Source organism: Centrocercus urophasianus, unplaced genomic scaffold, assembly GCF_019232065.1.
Source record: "Centrocercus urophasianus isolate 14NV4802_14NV808 unplaced genomic scaffold, USGS_Curo_1.0 seq_17, whole genome shotgun sequence".
NCBI lineage: Eukaryota > Metazoa > Chordata > Aves > Galliformes > Phasianidae > Centrocercus > Centrocercus urophasianus.
Window position 1 is genome coordinate 24,691,007 of NW_024884722.1, and position 24,816 is coordinate 24,715,822.

General features: G+C 38.4%; 1 protein-coding gene across 3 annotated transcripts; it reads left to right on the forward strand.

The window, feature by feature from the left end:
* Positions 1–577: 577 nt before the first annotated feature.
* On the forward strand, positions 578–24,816 carry RUFY2 (RUN and FYVE domain containing 2). Of its 3 annotated transcripts, XM_042818176.1 has the most exons (19): positions 578–639; positions 2,400–2,573; positions 2,988–3,105; positions 4,149–4,250; positions 5,463–5,586; positions 7,608–7,669; positions 8,180–8,245; positions 9,767–9,836; positions 10,978–11,079; positions 11,767–11,883; positions 12,481–12,648; positions 13,969–14,066; positions 17,998–18,117; positions 19,897–20,026; positions 20,642–20,736; positions 21,690–21,738; positions 22,477–22,554; positions 23,290–23,411; positions 24,322–24,816. In XM_042818176.1, exons 1-19 carry the CDS (start codon positions 636–638, stop codon positions 24,371–24,373), a joined length of 1,851 nt encoding a protein of 616 aa, XP_042674110.1. In that variant the 5' UTR covers positions 578–635; the 3' UTR covers positions 24,374–24,816. The 3 variants fall into 3 exon arrangements, with proteins under 3 accessions (XP_042674110.1, XP_042674111.1, XP_042674112.1); XM_042818177.1 differs by lacking the exons at positions 20,642–20,736; positions 21,690–21,738; positions 22,477–22,554; positions 23,290–23,411; positions 24,322–24,816 and adding an exon at positions 20,269–20,628; XM_042818178.1 differs by lacking the exons at positions 19,897–20,026; positions 20,642–20,736; positions 21,690–21,738; ... (1 more) ...; positions 23,290–23,411; positions 24,322–24,816 and having other exon boundaries at positions 17,961–18,069.

Here is a 24,816-nt window from a genome sequence, read left to right on the forward strand (position 1 = left end):
ATGGTCTTTGATTTTTGCTTTTAAGTACAGAACATTCTAATTTTTATATATATAATGTAACGAATCTCTCAGCTGAAGCTCCCTTGCTTATTTCTGTAATCCCTTGTTTTTTCCATGCAAGTGGGACAAGGGTGATACGGATGCACTGAAGTCCTTTTTCTGAGCAGTTCGAGAGAAAGAAAGGAGCTGGACCAGCTCTCCCTAGCTGCAGCTCTGCCTGCAGCTCGTAGTTGTTTCAATCCACCAAACGAGGAACCAAGTGGTTCACATTCCTTTGACCTGTGTCACCTCTGAAACTTTCTCGTACAGGCACAGTCCGTGATGCCAGGTTTTGAGCAATCCTCCGTGCTCTGCTCTTTCCTGGGCTAATTCTAAAAGTAAAAACGAGCGTGACCAGAAACAGCGTATTTCCGTCCTGAAATGCCCGCGCCTTCCTTCCCCCACAGCGAGGCTCGCTAACATCCCGCGCAGGGCCGGAGTATCGCGATAACTGCGAGCTGCAGTGGGGGGCGGTCTTCCCGCCGCAGGGGGCGCCCTTGGGGCCGGGCTCCGGCAGCAGCGGGTGGGGTGGGGAGGGAGGAGGCGCAGGGAGCGGCCGGGGCGGTGGCGGCGGCTCCTCCTCCTCCTTTCCAGCCATGGGTGAGCGGCGCCGGGCCGGGGGCTGCGGGGTATTGGGGGCGCGAGCAGAAAACGTCCTCTGTCAGGCTTCGAGGGGCGGCAACGCGGCCGGGGCCGTGGCTGCGGACGGTTGTTGCGCGGGAGCCGAGGGCTTTCTGCCGTCTCAGGAGGGCGGAGCGGCGGTGGGAGGCGAGGGCGGGACCCCGTCGCATCCGTGGTGCGGAGACCGCTCGATATTCGCTGCGCGGCTCGTCCCGTATGCGGGGCGGGGGGCCCTCCGCGGTGTTCCTGGAGCGGCCGCCGGCGGCCCGTGCAGCCCGCGCGTTGCGTCTCAGCAGCCGCGTGAAAGCAAAGAGCGCCGTGCGGGTGGGTCGGGCTGGCGCTGAGCGGGGGGCTGCGTGCTCTCGCAGGGCTGGGGCTGCTCAGCACCTCGCCGGCTGTTCGTGCTGCCAGCTGTGTGACAGTGTTTTCTATTGAAGTGCCTGTAAATTGAGGCTACGTGGAAGTAATCGTTAAGGTCGTCTTAGGTGCGTTACCTCAGCAATGCTGCTTTTCTAGAAGAAGTGAGGTAGGCTGTGTGCTACTTTGGTGCTTGATGGGCAGTTAGGAATAGAGAACATTAAGAAGGTAGTTTTCTAAGCTTCTGATGTCTAAAAGCCTAAAGTGGTGCCATTAAAGAAGTCAGACAAGTGATTGGATTGCTTTTGGAGTAACCCAGTGAGAAACTGGCTGTTATAAAGAAAATGCACACACACGCATATATAATATTTAATTGCAAACAGCAGAAAGCAATAAATCATAAACTTCTTTTCCTTCTTTCCAATCCTTTTGATCCTGGTGAATGAACAGTGTGGCTTTGTCTCGTGTTTCCATTTGGTAAAATAGATGGCAGCCTGAGTGTTTGAGATGCTTCATTATGAGTGAAAATGAAGTAGGAATCTCCCGAATACTGCTCTCATTAGCTGCAGCTCTAAAGAGAGGAACCTTGTCTGTTCTGTCTGATTAGAGTGACTTTGAAAAGCTGTGGGAATCTTACTGATAAGGTTTAACCCCTAAACGTAAATTTCTTCATGTACGTTCTGGACAGTGCGTTTTTAATTAGAACTATTGGCAAAAGCTTTATTTCCTACACTTAGATTTTTTTCTGCCTAGGAAATATTTTGTATCTATAACAAGGATCTTGGGTTTTCATTTTTACTTATTTTTGTTATTGTAAAGAAAAAAAACAAGTGTGCATACATTATGTTTTCATGAAACCACTCTAGATTTACTCACTGAGAGTAGCTCCAGCCTCAAACGGAAAACATATCCTTTAATCAAGTAAAGGATAGTAGAGCCACTATGGAGAATAATCCTATAGAGGAGAGAACTGTTGCGAGCCTATTATGCTACAATATACCAAGCAGGAATGCTTTCTAGATGCGGTGGTAAGGGCACTGATTGCTCCTAAGCAGCTGAGCGTTTTAGCACAGCATTGATGATCATGCTACCTTGTTTCTGACTGCTACCGAGAGGTGCAAGGACAACAAGGTAACTGAGAACTGATGTTTTTGGCCTTCATTTTTGATTCACCTGTTATAACAGCATAGGATCTGTGAAGGTGTTTGTTCTGGACCATCCACCTCTCTATGACGTGGTGGCCTGTAGCACTTACTGAATTATTCCTTTGAATTTACCTAGTTTAAGGTAAGCTTTCTTTGAGCAAGGCAGCTATGAATCATTTCATCGTTTTGCATCCTTCTAAAACTTGAACCATGACATTTTTTTCTTTCTTGCCTTAGCTGTAAAAGATCCAACAGCTGTAGAAAGAGCAAATTTACTGAACATGGCTAAACTGAGTATTAAAGGACTCATTGAATCAGCTTTGAGCTTTGGCCGTACTCTGGATTCTGACTACCCTCCTCTGCAGCAGTTCTTTGTTGTCATGGAGCACTGTCTGAAGCATGGCCTTAAAGGTGTGGTGGTTATTCTAGATGCATGTTTCTCATCCCAAACATGCAGTCTTTCTTCCTTTCTCTGTTGAGTAAGATCTAAGTGTGTGCCTATTTCTTTAAGAAGAGAGTAAAGTATGTAAATTCTCTCCTTCTGTAATTGATGCTGTCACTAGTACTTCACAACTTGCATTTCTGTGTCTGCCAACTTTTTGCTTTGTAAACTGTTTATTGTGAGTGATCCAGGAATTCAACATCTGTATGTGTGTAGCATGTAACTAGACATTTTTTTTTTATTGTCTTGTTCTAGCAGCAGCAGTTTAATGTTCACAGCAAAGTAATTTATAAGATGACTGGGCACTGGTGAACTGGTCAGCTATTTTTGAAGGAAACTGCTCCAGCATTTCAATTAACTCAGTGATGTTTTTTGTTTTCTAGTAAGAAAATCCTTTTTAAGTTACAATAAAACTATCTGGGGTCCTTTGGAACTTGTGGAGAAATTATATCCAGAAGCTGAGGAAATAGCAGCAAGTGTCAGAGATTTGCCCGGCCTTAAGTAAGTTGTGTTGGTAAAATATACTGCAAGAAATACAGGATCTGAATCAGAATTTACAGTTGTCATTATTTAATTTGGCTTTAATCAAGCCTTTGAACAGCTATCACCTGATATTGGGGGAGTGCACAGGGGGATCTTGTTGCTGCTTATGTTCCCCATGAAAGACCTACGAAAGTGGGAATTCTGTGTGCTTTTCTGATATTTCTGGGAGAAAACTTCTCTGAGCAGTGGACAAAACCAGTACAAAAAGGAATAGGTTCTGCATCACAGTCTACAGTCTAGAACTGTAGCAAATACATACTCTGAACGAAAAAGAAAGGTACCATACTGAAGTGAAAAGAATGGGATGGCTCTTTGGATTCTCATAGAAATATCCTCCAGCGCAGGATCTTTCTGGAATATGAATTTATGCTGTAGGCTACAGTCTCTTTCCATCCCTCTGCACTCTGCTTTTGCATCTAGCTGTGTAGCTGACTGCATATTCAATTCTGAAAGGGCTTGTTTACATCGAGAGTGATTATGTGGTTAGCATTAAGATTGTAAGTTTTAGCTTTAGACCTCATCTAAAGTATATGGGTATACTAATTATTATTTACTCTTGTATCAAGCTTGATGATCAACCTTTGGTTATGTTGTACTTTCCATCTTGATATAGCATATCAATGTGGGTTTTGACTGTTTTTTTTTTTTTCCCCTTTTCCACTTCTGTGCACATCACTTTGTAAGTGCATACCTACAGGAAAACGTTCAGGTTTAATTTGTTAGATATTAATGTTTACTAGCTAAATTTGCCATCATTTTCTTTGAATTATCTTATTAAGGTACCACAGTTTTTGAAGATATACAACTTGAAGTTAGAACATGGCGTGTGTTGTGTAGAGTTGTACTGTGTTGTTCAGTAGTTTAAAAACTATTTCTGAAACCAGAATAGTTTTGGAAATGTGAATTGCTCTATCGGTAGACTGATAAGATAATCAAGACAGTAAATTAATCGATATATTGTTGATTTTGGACTGTTTGTTTTCTCCATCCCCTTTTTCCAGAACACCACTGGGCCGTGCCCGGGCCTGGTTACGGTTGGCACTAATGCAGAAGAAAATGGCTGACTATCTTCGCTGTTTAATCATTCAGAGAGAGCTTCTCAGGTAAATAGATTTTGTTTAGAATTTATTTTTATACATGTAGTCTCCTGAAAAATAGTGTTTCCTATTTGCTGCTTTTTAATATATCCTTAAAAAAAAAAAACAACAAACAAGACATGGCTTCTGGCATCTGGGCTGATTTCCTCCAGTCCTTGTGATCAAGAGACCAAACCCTGTTGTCTCATGAAGATTGAGGGCCAGCTGATGGATGAAGAGATGTCTCCCCCCATCATCTGCAGCGTGCCTCACTGCTCTTTCATTGATGAGGGGATGGGGAAGGGCTCCTGCTGTGTTCCTCAGCCATGCAGAGTGTGGATTGGAAGCATGTGGAGAGAAGATTAATTCACCCTTACCATATGCATGGTTTCCTCCTAATCAGCCATTGTGTGGAGGATTGCTGACTTGAATTTGCCCTTCCTTTCACAGTTCTAAATCTGACACTGCTTTCTTCTAGTATAATTTCTCCTTTGTGATGAGCTGAGTGAAGCACAAAGGAAAGAAGGACTTACCATCTTATTTTCAGTTCTGTCACTTGTGAATATTTTGAAGAATTGTTGTTTACCTCAGATAATGCTGATGCGTCAGGATGACATTGATGGTCAACAGTGGTGGACTTTTCTACTGAATGAGCAGTTTGTTTCATAGGGTCTAAAGTTTATTTAGAGAATGCAAGGAGGATATTGATGTTCTGTGGCTTGGAGTGTTTTTCTTTTAAAAACCTTTACATAATTTCATTTCTTCCTGTTTTTCTTAAACCCTTTAATCTCTTACTTTGCTTATTTAATTTCAAGTATGTCTTCATTGATGTCCAGACTGTTTTATCACAAGAGTTCTGTCAGAGTGGCTACTACAAGCATACAGGGAAGACCCTTATTTAAAAGCAAGAGAAGTCTTCCTGCCAAAACTTTCCAGTCCTCCACCAGCTTGTGGGTTAGATTTCTGTAGCCAAAGGGTCTGTCTGTGTTTTTGGATAGCTTCTGAGGCAAACTGTGCTTCCTAGTTTTAAACATTCATGGAAGCAAAATGTGCGCAGTCTTAGCTTGTGTTTAAGAGTGCTGGAGGAAGATAAGAATCAAAGAAAGTTCAGATTCAGGAGTCACTTATACGTATTATATAACTATATATAATTATTATATATTATATGAAATATAATTCTATTTTATTACACGTAGATATACAGAGTGTACTAATTTAGATTGTGTTGTTATGTAACAGTGAATTTTATGAGTATCATGCGCTGATGATGGAAGAAGAAGGAGCAGTTATTGTTGGACTGCTGGTTGGGCTAAATGTAATAGATGCTAACCTCTGCGTAAAGGGTGAAGACCTGGATTCACAAGTAAGTCATTACAGGTAAAGTAACGTGCGGGCAGTCAACGAGCATTTTGTGTGCAGAGAACTTAGAAATCTGACCAGAATGCTCAGGGCATGATCCTAGGTCAGATGGGATGTTGTGTTAGCCTCAGTATCAGTTGGATCAGACCTTTGGATGGTGGTAATCACCAGAGTGCAAAGGTTTCATTGTCAAATGGATGCAGTAGTAGCAATGGGAGAGTTGTTTCTGTTCTAGTTGTGCTCATCCTTTTCTTTGGGCATTGTTCCATGTTCAGTTTATCCCGTTTGATCCATTTATTGTTGGAACACAATGGGAAAGCGAATAAAAGAAAAACTAGCATGCTTCACTTAGTGTAATAAAAGACCTTACAAGAGGGGGAGACTGCTGACAAAGCAGTATCAGTAGTGTATCAGTAGAGCTCTGTGTGCTTTGCAGGCTGTTTTGAATTCCAACTCCCATTTTTTTCTAAGTGAATCTTGATGGAATCTTTTTAAAGGCATACATGCAAGTATTTATAAACATATGTTAGTTGTGTTCAGCCCTGATTGTTTTTTTTTTTTTTTCCCAGATAATTTGGAGAATTTCTGAGTAGTTTAAATAGAAATTGTTTATTTCAAATGTTTGATTGAAAAAGCAATTTTTATGTCAAAGAAAAGTTCTAGCTAATAGGTTTTGTGTACTTTAAATCATAGGGTTAACAGAGTTTGTGCTAGTAACTCTCTAAGGTTTTAGGTACTGATATTACCTACCAGAAGGTACAATACAGAAAAGCATGTGACTATAGAAGCCTTATCAGTGTGCTTTCCTCAGTACTGAGAATTACTGTGTGTTATAAACTACAAAGTAGCTATTGCTAGCTGCATCTGTGCTATCTAGGTCACTCAGTGGCTTAGTTCCATGAGGGGAGAGAAAACTCATTTTGGGAAGGCAATTGTGGATGTCATGGTGAGGTTTTATAGGAATTCCCTTTGAAGAGTAGCATAAATAAGACATTTTCTTCAGAGAAACCAGAAGTGGTAAGCTGAATTAAGTAGAAAGAGACTTCTAAAGGATGGTTAGAATCACATCTGGGAGTATGTTTCTGGTGTGTTGGAAGATTCCTGTTCAATGGAGAAATGTGTGTTCACATTGAGGATTAAAGGAAAACTTAGGTAATATTTTGCTAAATATGTTTAAATAAAAGTTTTTGGAGGAGAGACTATAGGAAAGATGTGGAAAGAACAGACAGAAGACTGTGATAGGAAATGCATGGGAGAACGATGTACAGTCCAAGGAAATGTAGTGAGTTATTTGTATGCAAAAGCTAAATGGAGCTGAAGAAAGAAGCAGTAGATCAGAGAAATGGAAATATGATTGTAACGATGGTGCTAGAGATAAGAAAGGAATACTTTTGGTAAAGCAAATGAGTTACATACAGAACTGTGAATAGATTTGGAAGCAGAGCTCAAGGTGATAATATTTATGGTATATATGACTGAATTACAGTTGAATAGAAAGTAAAGATTGAGATTTAGCAAAGTTTAAAAGTAGAAATGGAAAGTTGTGTGTGCATACCTGGTAGTCAGCAAGTGCAGAGAGGTAGTGCTATTGGGCATGGAATTTTGAGAAGTTAAGCATGGGAGAAACATCATGGGTGGTGTGCTGTGAAAGATTGTTACATGAAATACCACAGACTAATTATCTCAAGCTTCCTCAGTCACCTATAAGGTTCAGCAGTACTGGAAATTTTCCTATGAGCTCTTGGCTAAGCTCATTCAGGTTTGAGAAGTCATCATTTCTTCATACTGAGAAGGATTTGGTTCATGGTTTGTTTTTGTTTCCAAGGAAACATTTTGAACAGATCAATGAGACTGGGCCTGTTAGTTCAAAATGTTGCTGTTCAGTTCTTCTGAACTTCACTTAAATAAACTGAAACCTTTTGAAAAGCTGATGTAACCGAGGTTTTGGGAAATGGATACAAAACCCTGAATGTGGACAACAGTTACTTTCACCATATGAAACTGTATACATTTGTTTGCTCCTAGGTTGGTGTGATCGATTTCTCTATGTATTTAAAGAGTGACGATGACATTGGAGGAAAGGAAAGGTATGTCCTCCCTAAATCTCTCAGATTTGGGATATTAACAAATAATTTCTTGATTGATGAGCTGTCCTTTGTAGAACCAAAGTTTCCTAAAAGCAAAATGTTATAATCTCACAGTCTTGAGGAGAATGGCACACTACACTGTTCCCTATTACTGGTTCGTTATCAGAATGTGTGCGGTCTGGATCAAGCTAAGCAACTTCACCTACTGCACTGACCTTGATGGACAGTACTGAAGGATTGCAAGGTAGCTGAGTAAAGGAGCATATTTCAAAGAACCAGAGTTATGACTGAGTAAACAGAAGTTATTTGCAATTAAAGCAGTGGGGTTTTTTTTGTTTCTCTCACTGTTGTCACAACATGTAAGTTACTCACTTCAAGACTGTGAGATGAAATTGCTTTTTATTATTATTATTTTGAAGTACAAAATGTGAACATTTGCATTTGAAGTTTGCAGAACATAATTCACTATGTCATTTTGTTAAAGCCCAATTTATGGTTTTCTTGCTTTAGAAATGAACAGATTGCTGCAATTTTGGACCAAAAGAATTATGTTGAAGAACTAAACAGACAACTGAAGTAAGTATTACTTTGAAGTATGCATGTCTGTTCAGGCTTACAGGTAAAATGCCTCTACCTCCCTCCATTTCTACCACAGCTTTGTGAGAGAGAACTTCAGGGAAATGGGTGAATATTTTTCATGTTTAAACTGAGGATGTAGAGAGGCTGAAAGGTGTCTCTTTTTCGGAAGGTTGAGGGAGGAAATCTGTTTTCATGCTTCTGTTTTTGATAGTCAGAACTTTCTGAGAGAGAAATAGCAGGGCAAAATTGATTGTGGTGTTCAGGATTTATAACTTCAAATGAAAGAAAAACTTGATCTGGGTGCATTGTCAGAAATACCATTTTAACTGCAGTCTGTTTAACAACTGTCAGTTTATTATTGTGTGTTGTGGATGAATCTTCGTTTTGCATCTTGCCTTGGCAAAAAAAAAAAAACAAACTGCTCAGATCTCCCTCTGTAGAATCTGTAGTGTAGCTGATCTTGGTCCCTTTTTGACATGCAATTATATTTATTCATGTAATGCTGATGATCTCAGCTGTTGGTCACTATGTGGCTGCAGTTGGGGTGTGGATGTTTTGATTTGAAACAGCGTCAGTCACTGAGCAGAACCGTCCTAAGGGACACAGAATCTTTGGGCATCCAATACAAGCAAAATTATACTCTATTGAGGAGAAAAGAACTGTCACAGTTAAGCATGGGGGTGGTTGCTTAGTAATAGCTGTCATCATTCAGGTGAGAGCTGCTGTATGTTACTGTACACTGGTTTATGCACAAAGTTACTTGCAAACCAGTGCTTCAACAGCTCTCTTCATTTTTAAGGTTGGTTATTTCTTTTCACACACCATGAAATGTGTCAATTTCTTCTCCCTTGCCATTCTTCATGCACTGATGGCTTTTGTAGACCCCACCACAGAAATGGGTGGGAAAGTCAGTGGTGTTTCAGGATAGGTGTTTTTTTCAGTGCAGAAAGGGCAGCATAAAATTATGCTTAGAGCAGAGATGGGCTGTCAGGTGATGGAGAAATTCTGGTCAAAGGATGTCTTTTTTTTTTTTTTTTTTTTTTTTGTGACAAGTGTTGTGAATTAAGGCGAGAAGCAGCAAGAAGGAGGGACTCTGAGAATAGTATCAAAAACTGGGGAGAAACAGATGGTTTTATAAAAGACGAATGAATTTATAAAGGAAAATGAATTTTTGGAGAAAGAGAATCCAGAGCATGATTTTCATTATATATGGGCTGGGGGGCTAGGAAAACAAGATTGCAAATCCATTTTTAAGCAAACTCCTTAAACATTTGGGTACAACATGATCCAAAAACTGGTTCAAGTGACCAGGATGACATTGAGCACTGGGCAGAAGTATATAAACATTTGTCAGAGGAGCGTGATTTCCTTTTGTTTAAGAAAACCTCAAATAATGGGAGAAAATCTTTTGGCTCTTATTAATGGTTAATGACTGTATGTCACAAGAAAGCTTTTGAGCTTGGTTAAGTGGGTTTTGATAGAATTCTGAGTAATGATTTCTTTCTTTCTCTCTCTCAGTAGCACAGTTAGCAGCCTACATGCAAGAGTTGATTCGTTAGAGAAGTCAAACACTAAACTGATTGAAGAGGTATTATTTTTTAGTAACATACAATACATGTGCTTTGATATCACACTTCTTTAATAAAGATGTTTAAATTATTTTAGTCTAGAATATGTTCAGATGTTTTTAATTTATCTTGAAGAAAAGGTGCAGTAGCTGCAGGAGTTTGCAGTCAGCTTGCTTAGGTAGCATGCAGCATCAGTAAATGATTTCTACAGAGCATGACAACTTCCCACTCGGGTCAGCAACAGAAAGTAAGCATTTCTTCAGGCCAGCTGTCAGGCTGATTTTGTGCAGCCAATTAGTGCTTGATGGATGACACCAGTTGATACACAGACAGAAAGTGGTTCAGTAAGCAATTTCCCTTACAGTTCTCAGCATTAGCTGAATAACTGCTTGCTTATTTACCATATGCAGTCTTTACATTTGTCTGGATCTGGTATTGCATTTATTTCTTATATTTTCGGTTACCTTTGCTACTTCACTAGATTTTAAATTCTTTAGCTTTGTAAGAGTGAGAGCCTTTCTTTTTAACACAAGCTGACTGAGAAATAGTGAATGAGGTGGAAACTGTGAATGTCTGAATTCAGTTGTGGAAGGAATAGCTAGCTTACGGTGGGTGCTCATGTGTTCAGAGAGAGGAAAACTTTTTGTCCTGAGTGTTAATTCTCTGAGTTTTCAGTCTCCTTTACAAACCATCATCTTTAGCCATCCATCTGTTCTGATCAGCTGGCTTGTAGGCCCAATGTTAAGGGTATATAATAAAGGGTCCAGTTATAATGTTTTCTCTTCTGTATATATATTTTCTCTACGTCTGGGAGAGCCTTTCTTATTTAAATTGCTTCGTATGATATATTAAGTTGTCCAGAAAGAACAAAATTGGATATATTTCAATTCAAACAGAAAGAGAAAAATATAGGATGAGAAAAGGGGATTGAGGCCCGTTGAATCATAATGAAACTATGAAAAGAAAGCATATTTTCTTTGTCAGACATAAAATAATGAAGTATCTTGGATATGCATGCTGTTAAGAATTAAACCTTTCTTTGTTAGGCTGCAGGAACAGGGCAGAGCATTCTTGGTCTCACATTCATCATAATGCTTTGATTTTTTTCCCCACTTATAACAGTGCTCACTTTCTATTTGTTATTTTTCATCATTATTGCAGTTAGCAATAGCCAAAAACAATATAATTAAACTTCAGGAAGAAAATCATCAATTAAGAAGTGAAAATACTCTGATCTTAATGAAAACACAGCATCATCTAGAGGTATGGAAGTTTTACTTTAATATAGTGTGGTTCGTTGTCATTTGACTGTCCTTCCTTTGCAGCTTGAAGAAACCATTAGTTGGCCAAATTTAAAACAGCTCTTTTTTTTTTTAATGGGAAGAACCTGTTAGATTTGGGAAGCTTTATAATAGTTTAAATAGGTTGAAGGTACAGGATTCTAGGTTGTTTTATAAATATATATGTATTAAAAAAATATATGTATATATATGTATATTTAATTTAAGCTGCATCTTAAGGGCATCTAGGAGTATTATCTGAGAATCTTGTCAAAATAGAGTGTTTTGGCTGGTGAACTGTGTTGTGACCTTTCTTATTAAAAGAATGATACATCATTTAGAATAAATGTGTGTACAATTGCTTTTTAAGCTGTAATTTGTATCTCCTTATGTAAATCCCTCTACAGGATAAGAGGTAAACACCCTTTACAGGTAAAAGTACAGATTTGTTGTGTGTTTGGATTGCTGAGTATTCAAACAGCAGTGTTTTGGATTGACTGAAGGATAAGGCATACTGTAGTACAGTTTATTTTGCTACTTTACTCAGTTCTCATAAAACTGATGACCACTAAGCAGAAACAGAAGCTATTTTCCTGTTTGTACCGTGATTGGAGTTTATGGCATTAGTGGCTAAACTTGTAATGAACAAAGATTCTGCATATCCTCCTAGGTAACTAAAGTGGACGTTGAAGCAGAACTTCAGACATACAAACACTCCAGGCAGGGGTTAGATGAGATGTACAATGAAGCACGGAGGCAGCTTCGAGAGGAGTCACAGCTCCGCCAGGTGAGCGCTCGTTCATTGAAGGACCCAGCATTTCTAGGAAGGATGATACTCGAGTCAGTGTATAATTATTTCTAGTTTTGGTTTGGCTCAGGTTAAGCTCTGCCTTTAATGCAGTGTTGTTTCCATAACAGCAGACAAGGAGAGGTTTTCTAAAAAAGCAGTCAGTGCCTTAGTATTTCTGTAACAATGTTGCTAAAACATAGTAAGGAAAATAGAATTTCTTTGAGAATGTTTTAGATAGGGAGCACTGCATGTTCTGTATGTATGTTAACTTTTTCTTGCAAAAATAGAAATCCTGTAGCTCTATTTTTGAAATTAATACTTAGCTCTGTGTCTACGAGAAATGATGTGGTATTGTGTACTGCAAGTTCTCTTATCCAAAAGTGTTTTATTTCTTTTCTTTTTTTTTCAAGCCTAAGTCACTAAGTACAGGAGCGTAATGCTCTTGTAGTAGATCATTGCTTTGCCCAGTTGCAGAGAGTTTTGTGTTGGAATGATGTTGCTGCAGCTCTGTTAGCTTTTCTCTTTCTAAAACGTAGATAAAACATTGCATCATTGGTGAAGGATTTTGTGTTGTGTTGTCTGTGTGTTTTGTAGGATATGGAGAATGAGCTGGTAGTTCAAGTTAGCATGAAGCATGAGATAGAGCTTGCTATGAAGTTACTGGAGAAGGACATCCACGAGAAGCAGGACACGCTCATAGGCCTTCGGCAGCAGCTTGATGAAGTTAAAGCAATTAACATGGAAATGTACCAAAAGCTGCAGGTAAGGTCTGCTGTTAATGTGATGAAACAACAGCAGTAAGAGAGATGCATTTCCATTATAGATACTGCCATTTGTCTAATTACTGCTTTCTTTCGGCTTCCTAGGTCAGCGTGTTTGTTTGGACCATTACTGATGCTGGTGTGATTTAACACAAGGTGTTGTTAAAGGCAGTCACTTCATCACTTCATTTTCTTGAGATTATGGGAAAGCAAATCATAAAAATAAGAGCATGGCCTTTTAACTTCTTATGTGGAATAGAATAGTTGTATACCTAGTGGTGTTCACACTCCTTGACCTGTCCAGTCAGGAAAATGAGAAATACAAAAGGTGCAGTCATATAGTGATATTAAAGGGAAGATGTGAGCATTCAAAGCAATGCAAAGCATTTTGGAAACAAGATTTTGTGTGCTGTTAACAAATAAAGAAAATCTGTAGTGTGCAAAGCTAAAAAATGTTTTGGGAGAGTATGGATTTCAGAGACCCAATGTTCATTTAACAAAACACCAGGGAAATTGAGCATTAAATTCTTTATGCAGAAGGTTTGATTTAGGGAAGAAATAATCAAAAACAACACAAGAAAACAGTCAAATTCTGGCAGAGTGAGTGGGGAAAAATAAGAATGCTGCAGAGAGATAAGTGAGGTAGTGGACAGAGGATGTTATTTTTCCACTGAAAGCAGTGAGGAAGCTGGATTTCAAGAGAGGAAATGCAAATAGAAAGAAAAGGAAGATGGGAATGTAATCAGGACTTGTAGATTTTTGTTTTTTGAAGCTGTGCTTCTAGGGAAGGTGATTTTATATAATAATGTTCATTCTCATTTTTGAGTCAACTAAACAGGTAAAACAGTTTAATCATGCCCAATTTCATGTTCAGGAATCCATTAATAGTGTTGGTCTGTATTGTGAGGGTGAAGCTCACCCTTGTGTTTGGGTCTTCTAGCTGGGACTGTGACAGCTATGCAAGCAATCAAAATGGTACAGCATGGTAGGAAAATTCCTAAAATATTTGCAGGCACATTAGGTAAAGTCTGGTAACAGAGAACCTTTGTCATTTCCAGGACTCAGTATCTTAGTTTGTTATTGGTAAGGGTCTAATGAACAACTTAAAAAGGTGATCAGTGAATTTAAGTTGACTTACAAAATGAGTAAGAAAGCAAACAAAAATGAAAAGTTCCTCCTTAGTAAACTGCAGGTTTGCTAGGTGAAATTCAGTGAAATTCAGTGTCAGTACCATTCTAACAGTTTTTCTTTTCAGGAGAAAAAAAGTCTCCTTGGAGTAACAGTGCAAAACTACTTTGTCTTTGACCTTCTTTGTAACCAGGTTTCTGAAGATGCTATGAAAGAAAAGAATGAAATAATTGGTCGATTAGAGGATAAGACCAATCAAATTAATGCTGCTATGAAACAACTAGAACAAAGGTACAGATCCATCTTTGTTTTCCTTCATTCATTTCTCCATCCCTGTATATTTTACTGCATTCCCACACTGTTGCCACTGAAATGTAACTTTAAACTAGAAAATTTTAAAGGAAAATTTCTGAAACTGTAACTAGTGCTTTATGGATTGATTTTTGTTTTTCTTTTTAGCAAATGCTCTTATTTTAAGTAAAAACTTAATCTTTCATTTTTCTTTGTCTGCTATCTTTCTTCTTTTCCCCAGTTTTTGTGCTAATAGCAAAAGCTGTTATTTCAGCTGTTAAAAATGTGGATTCGATGTTAGCTTTTTTTTTTTTTCTCCATCTGAATGAAATGCAATAGTAACCAAAGCATTGATGTTGCTTATTCCATAAGCAAGATTATTTGATATAAGCATTTACTGCCTTAATGAATCACTGCTGAGTTTGCTGAAGCTATTGAAAATCATTCAGTTGCTTTAGCAACTTTTATTTTTATTATAGGGAGTTTTTACACTGAAAGATTGAAAAGTGAAAGACTAAAAATCTGCCATATACACTTCCGTTGTCGTTAGACTGCATGCATAACGTAGCATTGAAATGTGATTCATGTGTTTAATTTAGTGGCCTACGTGCAACACTGGTCTTTTTTAATAGAGTATATTGTAGAATATAACATCCATAAGCACTGTCATCTTGGTGTTTGACATGTCTTTTTTTCATTTAAATTTGATTATTAAAAACATGGTTATATATTAAAAAAAAAAAAAAATTAGTGACATGAATATTCTTTTATTGACATCCTTTTTCCTCTTTTTTCTTTTCCTTTTATCCTTTATCCTAATTTTTGTTTTTACTATTTTGCTGCCTTCATCTGTCTTTGATTTTTGTCCGCTGCATTCGTGAAGTGACAAAGATCTGTTAACTCAAACTAGGACTATTGCAATGTCATTTGTCAAATGCGCCAGCAATGAAGCTCAGCACCAGTATAAGCTTGTCAAAGATATATCATTCTGAAAGCTCCTCCAGCTCTCTTCTGTTTTAATATTACTGATAAAATGCAACTTCAGAATTGTTAAGTGACAATTTGACATAGAAAGTGGAACTAGAAATCCTGCACTGTAACTGATTGTAGCTGGGTTCTGTTTTGTGTTCTGTAAGATCATCATTTCTGATCTGGCTTTACTCCTCTTCTTAAAAAGAAAGAGAGAGAACAGAAATTATTGCACTACTGTTAAGAAAATGTATGCTAGTTTTCTAATGTTATTTATTCACTTGTCTGTTGTCAAAAAGCTTATCAACTATCTTCATTTGGACTATACTTACTGCTGACATTTGTTTTTTATTTGGCAATTTTTCCTGTTCGTTATGGCACTAAAAGATTTTAAAAGTTGCCCTGAGTAGTACTTCTCTTCATCTCTGCTTGTTTCTTTCGCTTTCAGGGCTATATTTATCCCAAAAGCAAGCTCTCTGCTCATTTTTTTTTCTTATTTCTTTTTTCCACTTGTGACCAGCACTGCTTTCTTGAACAGCATGAACAGGGCTTTTGGGGAAAGGGTTAAAGGGGCTTGAGTGCTGCATCACAGTAGTAGCTTTAAGGGAAGAGGTGTAAACATACATTCGGTACGTACGGTAGAAGAATTCCAGGGTTTGAGAATAAAGCAGTTACAGCACAATTCCATTCTCCTGATGTGATGGAGAGTAGCAAATTTTCATGGATCACACTGTGTTTGGAGCCTGGACTTAGGGCTCCACAAAGGGCAGCAGGGCCTAGAGAATGATGTGGCTGTAGCTCTTACCTCTGCTGCTCCAGGACAGCTTGAGTGGCAGCAGTAGTAATAGATGGGATTTACATGTAGGGTACCAGTCTAACTTGTTTGTCAGTGGCTATGTCAGTACTGTAATCCTAACCCGTGGTTTTGCCCAACCTTTTTTCCCTCTCCACCCATCACTAGGCAGTCTTTACAAATCCTATTTCTGCATTGAATTGCTGCTTGCCTGTGCTGCTGAAATAAGGGTTTTAGCTGCTGGCTGCCTTTGATGCACTTCCCCTTGTTTCCTCTGAAAAGCAAACGTGGAGTTGACTTGGAAAAGAATCTTTTGAGTCTTTCAGCAGGAAGGAATATTTGCAAAAGCGGAGGCAAAACGCCATAATACAGGAAGGGTTTCTGCTGCATGATTATATATAATCTTATTCCTTGCTTTGGAAGAACCAGAAAGAGCCTTTAACACCATCTTTGTGTTAAAAAGAGAGAAAGGAATATCCCCCTGCCTCGAAAAAAAACAGAACCAGTGAATAAAACAAGGATAGGCTGTAGCAGAAATGGGAACATTAACCATCTCACAGTCGCTCTATGCAAACAAGTATCTATCTGTCAGTGTCATCTGAATCTAAAATCCTGCTGCAGACTTCAGTCCCACTCAGCCTTTGTCTGCACTGCAGCTGTGTTGTCATTCTTGGTGCTAGTTTAGAATACAATGCTGTAGCCTGGGTTGGCTGGCATGTTCCTTGGGCAGCAAACCCCCTTTCTACCTTGGTTATACAAACTGCTCTGTGGTTTAATTTGTAACTTAGAGACTTGTGCAGCTTGATGTAGTGTCTTTTGTCCAGTTAATTGGCCCCGCTTTGTCCTAGAATACTCCTTTCCAGACATCTGGTTTGGGCCTGTGTGCTCTGTCACTACAAATGTGTCTGGGAAGATGCTCACAACAGCAGGCATAGTAGAGTGGGACAGTGCACTTTGTGAAGTATTTAGTTCTAGGCTTGTATCACTTGTTTGCTAGCAGCTTTCAGAAATTTCCACCGGGGCAACGTTATCAGTTGAAGCACAAATGTAGACATGTGGCTGACTTGATATCTTCTTATCTGACACTGGGAGCTGTGAGTTGACTCTGCATTCAGCTAGCTGCTGGTAATTGTGAAATCAAGCACAGAATGAATCAGAGATTTCTGCCCCACTTCCCTGAGCGGGCACTTGCAGAATTTTTGTTAAACAAGATGCAGCAGGTGGGGACTATTTTACAGGTGTAATATTTTACAGGCACTTCTACTTCCTGCCTTTTCTTCAGGGCAAGTATAGCCACAATAGGACAAGTTCTGTCTTAGCACCTTTACTTCTATAACAGTACCCCTACCTTTTTTTGGACTGAGGAAGTGGTAAAGCAGAGAGAAACCGGAATGGGCTAATGGATTTCAAGGGCATTGGTACCTGAAGCAGAAACAAACTCCTGGCATTCAGAAAGGAAAGATTACGTTTAAAAAACAGCCCCTCACTTCTCGACTGATCAGTTTTATTTAAATTGTCTGTAGTATGGAGCTATTTTAATTAATGTAAGAATGCATTATTTTTAATACAGACTGTTTACATTTACAGATGTGATGTAATTGAAGTAGTTCTGCAAATGTAGTGGGACCTATTGGGGTATGTCTTGTTGTGTTAGGCTAGTTGAGTGTTTTGCTGTCTGATTGCAGTGCTCTGTATTCAGCCTTATGCCTGAATTGTTTTGAGCTGCTTTTGCACAACACATGTCCTGCCCTGGGTGATAAATACAAGCAAAGGGATTCTGCTGGGGCTATTAAAAAAAAAAAAAAAAAAAAAAAAAAAAAGCTAAAAAAAAAAAAACAGAAACGTATGCTAAAGAGGAAGGAAAAAAAAAGCATTAAGATATATGCTGCAATTCTAAAATATGTATCGTCATGCTTTGGCATCTGTTATCGATTAGCATAAAATAAAAATCCTGATTACTTACAGTGATCGCTTTCTGACTGTATGAAAAACAGGAGCTAATCTGTAGGCATTGTATGGATTTCTCGTTTGAGTTTGTAAGTTTCCCCCAAACTTTGTTTTTATTTAGAAATGTTTCTATTTCCCCATTTTTCTTTTATTTGTCTTCTTCACCCTCTACACCCTAATTCTAGCTTCAGTTTTACCCAAAGTTGATTTGAATTACACCAGATTGCAGCAAGCAGAGAAGGCTCAATTGGAAGCTGAGAATGAGGATGAGAAACTTAAACAGGAATATGTGAATAAGTCTGAAAGTCTGCAGAAAGAATTCTCCCAGAAGGAGAAACAGCTGTAAGTATATCTCTTCTGTTTGAAAAAATATTTAGCAGTAATGTTTTGTGCATTCATACAAGTTGGCTGTTGATAACTGATCGTGAACAGAATGTAAATACTAAAGATATTAATGTTGCATACTGGCAAGATGGAAGAAAGTACGCTGTTCCAAGGTCTGGCTACCTTTGGGCACCTCTGAAGTGCTGTGCAGCTTGGAAGGAGGGGGAGGAGCTACAGTAAATTTCGTCTGAAGGTGCTGGCTTACTTCATGAGGAAACTATTGTAAGCAAGAGAAAATATCTAGTATAGTAGCAGTAACCCACACTTTTAATAAAGCCCACAACAGTGTAATAGTGTGAACCTGAAGAGAAATGGTGTGAGAATAATTGATCAAGATTATCAATAAGGTAAAATCCTTTAAAAATTGTTTAATTTGCCACTGCAGAAAAAAAATAATCCATGGGAATTATAAATAATAAAATGTAACATAAAAGCCAACCCTCTCCCTTCCTCTTGGTAAGTTCTTCATTAGTGATCTAAATAGGTATCTAGTGTAAAAAGCTCCCTGCAGAGGGGCAGATGTTTATCCTGTTGGGAGATAACAGCTACATTATTGAAGATAGGGCAGATCTGTGACACAAAGATTGGAGCTTAAAAGATAGTGATTTCCAATCTGATTACTAGCCCATCCTGCCTCCCTTACAACTCTGAATGTCAGTAAACTGGTTTAACTGTCATGACAAATGTTCACTTTACTGCTGCAGTCATCTTTGCAGATTTTGGCAAAAGAACAGTTCAGACCCCAACCTTATTTTATTATTATTACTACTTCAGAATTCTGCAATTCTGAAACTTCAAAGTCATTTTCACTTCTGATCTTTTCCAACCAGGTGCTGAGGTAGTGTCCCAAATGTAAGTCTTTCCTTTAAAAATGGTTTTGATTTCAAAAAAACAACAAACAAACAGAAAATTAACGTAGCTACAAGTTTTTCCTCAAAAGAACCTTGTATGACAACTCTCAGTTTTTTTCCTTTTCTGTTGATTTGTCAAGATTTAGATGTAGAAGGCTGAGCAGTGTGCTTCCGTCCTGTTTGCTCTGTAGCACTCTAAACACCAGCTCTTCCGTGATAATGAAATCCAGCTGGAGTGATTTTGTGTCAGAATAATCCTTGTGCCAATGCTGGATTTCAGTTAAACTAATAGGGTTTGGATCCTTCTTCATGTTGAACCTCAGCAATGTAGGAAGCTCAGTTAAAATAGCGCATTAAAGTCTTTCCTTCCTTATCTTTGATTCTGTTCAGATTTCCATAAGCCTTAGTCTAGACAAAAAGATTGACACCTGAAAGCATAATATTAAATAGCTTTTATGAGCACCAGGGATGCGTGCAGCCCTTCTTTGTGTCATCAGTGACACTGTGGTTGTTTTTTTATTTTAGAAACAAACTATGTAGTGTTAAGAGGAGGGCTTCCCTTCATTCACAAATTAAAAGCACCTTAGAATGTTGTGGTTGATCTTCTCTTGCTTACTAAGGTCAGCTTTTCAAAATGTTGCCACAGTCTTGATCCTTCTAAATGTGATTCTTTTCAAAAGCACTCTCTAAGTGGTAATTTTAACTATTACTATGTCTGAAATGTTGTAACATTGCTGCATTTTTTTCTGTTTTAAAAAACAGGTCAGCTGATGGGCTGCTTATTGTGGCAACAATATGTTGCATCCAGAAATAAACTTCTTTTTGTTATGTTTTAAAGTGATACTGTTTTGCACAGTGATTGTGTTCTTTGTTTTGCATATTTTAGGCTCCAACTTGAAACAGATTTGAAGATAGAAAAGGAGTGGCGGCAAACTCTGGAGGATGACCTTCAAAAGGAAAAAGAAACTGTATCTCATCTGCGAATAGAGACTCAAGAAATAATTAACCTTAAAAAAGTAAGTTCTGCAATAAAACTTGAATAGTAACTTGGAAATTAACTGAAAAGTTAATTATGAACTTAGACATGGGACTTCTAAGAATTTCTGCAACCAGATCAGAAAGATTAGATTAATGTATTCTCACAAGTGGATAAGAAAAAAGATTGGAAACGTTGTTTCTCTTTTTACTCCTTTCTTCTTCAAATCAAAACTCTGTCCTTTGGCTAAAGAAAACCAGAATCCTTATTTTCCTTTCTCAGTTTTATTGAAGACTGTCTTCTCGTGATAGGCCAGAAATTGCTTCAGGTTCTCTCTAACTTGGTGCGCGTGGCTACATGGTGCTGTTGATGTCTGCAGTGAATCGTGTTTGCTTTCTGAAGAAGCAAGTAGGTGTCATCTCTTAGGGCCTAAGAGAGTGTGATCTCGAGTGTTGCTGCTTGAATTCAATTTGGAAATCTTTATAGTGAGGGTGATAAGTCATCCAACCGCTTGGCTTTCTCAGTAAGATCAGCTTTGGTTAGGACCAGTTTTCTAGGCATTAGGTGTATGTGTATGTATGTGTGTGTATATATATATATATATATATGTGTGTGTGTGTTTGTTTGTTTGTTTTTGTTTTTGTTTTTTTTTAAGGAGTTCATTAAACTTCAGGAAAAGAACAGGCAACTGAAAAGGATATGTCAGGACCAAGAAGCTGCTCTCCAAGAACTGGCATCCAAGCTGAGCGAGTAATTTCATTATTCCTGAATGATTATATTTGTCTCATAAACACGAGTTAAGAAAAAGAATAGGATGGCCATCATGCAAACTACTGTGTAGAAAGCAATATTTACCAAGCCAGTTATCAGTAGGAAATACTTCTAGTTAGGTGAAATGTGTTGATTTTTCTCTTTGGTTTGTGCCTGTGACCTCATATGCAGTTATAGTGTTCTGGAAAGAAAATCTTAGCTAGATCTTAAGGCCTGCAGGGCTTTAGGAGGTGTTTTTGCATTGAAAGTAGTTGACTAGTTTGCATGTCTTGGTTTTGCTAAAGAACAATCCAAGTAGAAGATAACAGCTTATACTTCAACAAGATAGTGCTTATCTTTTTATGAGGTTGCGTGCTCATGGGTTCCTTTCTTTAACGAGATGAGGATTCTCATCTTAGTCTTAGACCACTGTTTATTGCTACATCTTCAGGCTATGTAAAAGATTACCTTATCAAAACCCACTCAGATTATGGTGAGCAATAAGCTCTGAGCACAGTAGTTGTTGCTCTCCATATCTCTCTACTTCATTTAAGGATGTGCTTTATAAATTGTTTTGCCATGACTGCTGTGGCCTTTTATGCCCTGTACAATGTTGCAGTTTAGACAGTTCTGAGTGGCACTGGGTGGCTGTAGGAAGACTGATTTCCCCAGCAAGACAGTCCAGAAGTTTGAATTCCTAGTTTGCACCAATGCTGTGTGCTTGTCTGGTGCCCTTAACAGCATAACCTCAAACATACCTGCATTCAGGGATTCTTAGCTCTTAGTGCAGAGCCTGTCTTTGTGTAGTGCTTAGTACATCTCCTAGATGCTGCTGTGATGTAAAATACTAAGTTCAGAATACATCACTTAATTTTTAAATACTTAAACCTTGCAAGGTTTTTTAGACTGCAAGTGAAAATATAACAGTTCGAAATATCATCTTATTTTTTTAGATCCAAGCTGAAAATAGAAGATATAAAAGAAGCGAACAAAGCATTGCAGGTTGGTAGGATTTGGAGGAAAGAAACATTGGTGTTTACTGTTGCAAAACATTGAAATGTTTTGCAAGCTTGAAAAAGCTTCTCTTCAACAGCAGCTATTCAGAAGAGACTCATTTTATTATATTCTGGTGGGAGGGAAGCACAGATTTCCTGTACACTCAGCAAAAGAAAATAATCAGTTTAATATAAAGTTACACATTTTGCTACATTTTATTGCAAAGGTGCACCCTTTTATTTTACAAAATGTGTTTGGGACCGTGTATGTAGGCACCAATATGGCATTTGTTAACTATAAATAAATATTTGATCATCCAGAAGTCTATGCAAATAGGAACTATACTGCTGAAAGGCTGGGAGCTTGAGCATTGTGCATCTTGAGAGCAGAGGTTATGTCTGCATATGTTTGATCATAAGATCAATGTGAGTTCACATATTCCTTCATTGAGCAGGGAAATAGGTTTCAGCTTTGAGACTTGGATAGCTTACTGTTTTTCCCAGCTCTGCCATAGACTAGCTTTAGTGCCTCCAGCATGTCTTCTTTGTACCTATTCCCGCTGTTAGCAGTGCTTTGGCGCAAGCTTGTCCTGCCTCAGAGTGTCTACGTGACATTGTAGAGGTCTCAGGACGTTCAGCAATTCAGGCAGTAAATATTACTCCTATTGATTTGTTTTGTCCTTTTGAACCCAAAGTTTACCTTTATCATATACACGTATTTATGGTCATTTATTTTTTTCTGCAGGGGCAGGTTTGGTTGAAGGACAAAGAGGCTACACATTGCAAGTTATGTGAAAAGGAATTCTCACTTTCCAAAAGGAAGGTAAAACTCAAATGAAATTTCTTCCAGCTCATTTATGTGTAGTATGAGAAATATGTCAGTTATCTTACAGATGAAATCAGCGTGAAATGTCAACCTTCAGATGAATGTATAGGGATTCTTTGAGATGTGCTACTCATATCAAAGAACAACTGGGCCCTACTTTCAAAAGAAATGTTGCTTGTTTAGTGTAGTGCTGTGGAGGACCGTACTTAAAGTTACTCAGCCAACCTCGTGGAATCATTGTCTCATGTACTTGGCAGCAGTTCCGCCATTAAAATTTGACACGTGGAAGTCTTAGTACTTTTTTTTTTTTTTAATATATATTAGACTTAAGAAATTATGAGCTTATTGGGGCTTTAAAGCAGTGTTAATTGTTAAGCTTTATTAACATATGCAGAAATTTTTATTTCACCTACTTCTTATGTTAAATTTTAAGAGCTGCTTGACAGACTCTCATCCATTGTCATTGTTTATATTCTTAATTGGCAAAGCACGTTAGTTTGTCTTATTCTAGGGATTCAGACCTTGTATGTTTGGTCTGTCTAGGATCGCACCATAAATTTGGGTTTAGATGAATTATCTCTTGAAAACTGGTTCCGTGCCCAGACCAAACGATTGGAAAGAATTCAGATTGTTCTCTGTGTGATTTATTGATACCCAATTACCAAGTATATTTCTGCTGTATATTTTTGATTTTGTGATTCTTTTTTTTCTGCTCTTCTCCCTGTTATTTAGCACCATTGTAGAAACTGTGGTGAGATCTTCTGTAATGCTTGTTCCGACAATGAACTGCCTCTGCCTTCCTCACCAAAGCCTGTTCGTGTCTGTGATTCCTGTCATGCAATCCTTATACAGAGGTGCTCTTCTAATGTGCCATAAGATTATTTTACAAGTTATTACCCTGTGTATTTAGCTAATTCTGTAAAACAAAACAAACAAGAACCAGCTACAGAATGTACAGCACTACTTCTGTTGATACAAATAGAGAGGACGGGACCCAAAGCCACAAAATGCATGTCTTAAAAATGAACATGTTAAAATTACAGATTGCAGTATTAGTCTAACAAATGACTTGGAAGCTCTTCTGAAGGAAGGAAGGGCGGTTTATAGAGGAGGTTCAGTGTTAATAGGTATCTTAGTCATTACGATCTTGAGAAGGGTGACTTATTTACCTGCTTTTACAGGCTAGTCCAACTGAACTGTGATGTAAAATTTGCCTGTAGTATGCTGCTGTGAAGCAAAATGGAAGTAATGGTTTTAAACTGTACTTTAACGTAAGGAAAGAAATTAATGGAGGTGGCCCAGTAAATTATTGCCAAATATCTTTGTCATTTGCTTCCTCTCAGTTATCAAGATTTGATACCTCCAAGAATATTGCACTGACAATTCTATAGTCAGAGGAGTAGAGGGAGATGGTGTCAGATAGGTGAGAAACTGTGTCCTTAGGCACTGGGAGAAAGGGGGTGCATTTTGCCAAATTGTTTTGTAAAATTAGCTATTAATTTCACCTTATCAGTGTTGTCATGGAGAGATGTCCATCCTATTTTTTGATGCTTTATGTTGTCTGTAGCCTCAAGGAAGTGTCTTTGTATTATTTTCAGGAAAGTCATGCTTAGCTCTAGAGCAGCATCAGCCTGCTGCCAAGAGACACTAAAAGCTGTGGACCGTGTCCTTTGTGTGGTGCCTGTGTTGGACCAGAAAGTTTGTCTCTTTGTTGCCTTATTTCTCTAAGGTCAGTTTGTTCCTAAACATTTTCTTTTTTTCCAGAGAGCTTTTGAGTTCTGCTAGGTCTGACACATCCCACCACTGTTCATGTTGATGTTCCATGGTAACTTCTGCTGGAATGTACATCTCAGTTCTTCTAGTAGCCAAATAAAAATACAGCCTTTGATGGGTTGTATGTAGCAGCAGCCCTCGCTGTCGTGTCACTGCTCTAGAATCAACCTGCCCTCTGCCCTTCAGCCCTTCATGTGAATGGGTCCAGCCATGGAATTTCCACTCTGGTCAGTACTGGTGAGCAGTTAGCAGTAATCAGCTGTAGTTCATTTATGGGCCTGGAATTCCTACTGACAGGAGCACGGCAGCTTGGAAACAGGTCTTTCTTTTAGTCATTCTTGCACTTTGTTTAGCTTAGCTGTGTCTTTTGAGGATTGGTATTTAGCTAATATTCCAAGAGCTAACTAACTGTTCTTTTTGACACGTCAGTGTAGTTGCTTATGTAGCCTTTGTAAAAAAAATAAAAATAAAAAGTTTTTAAAATTA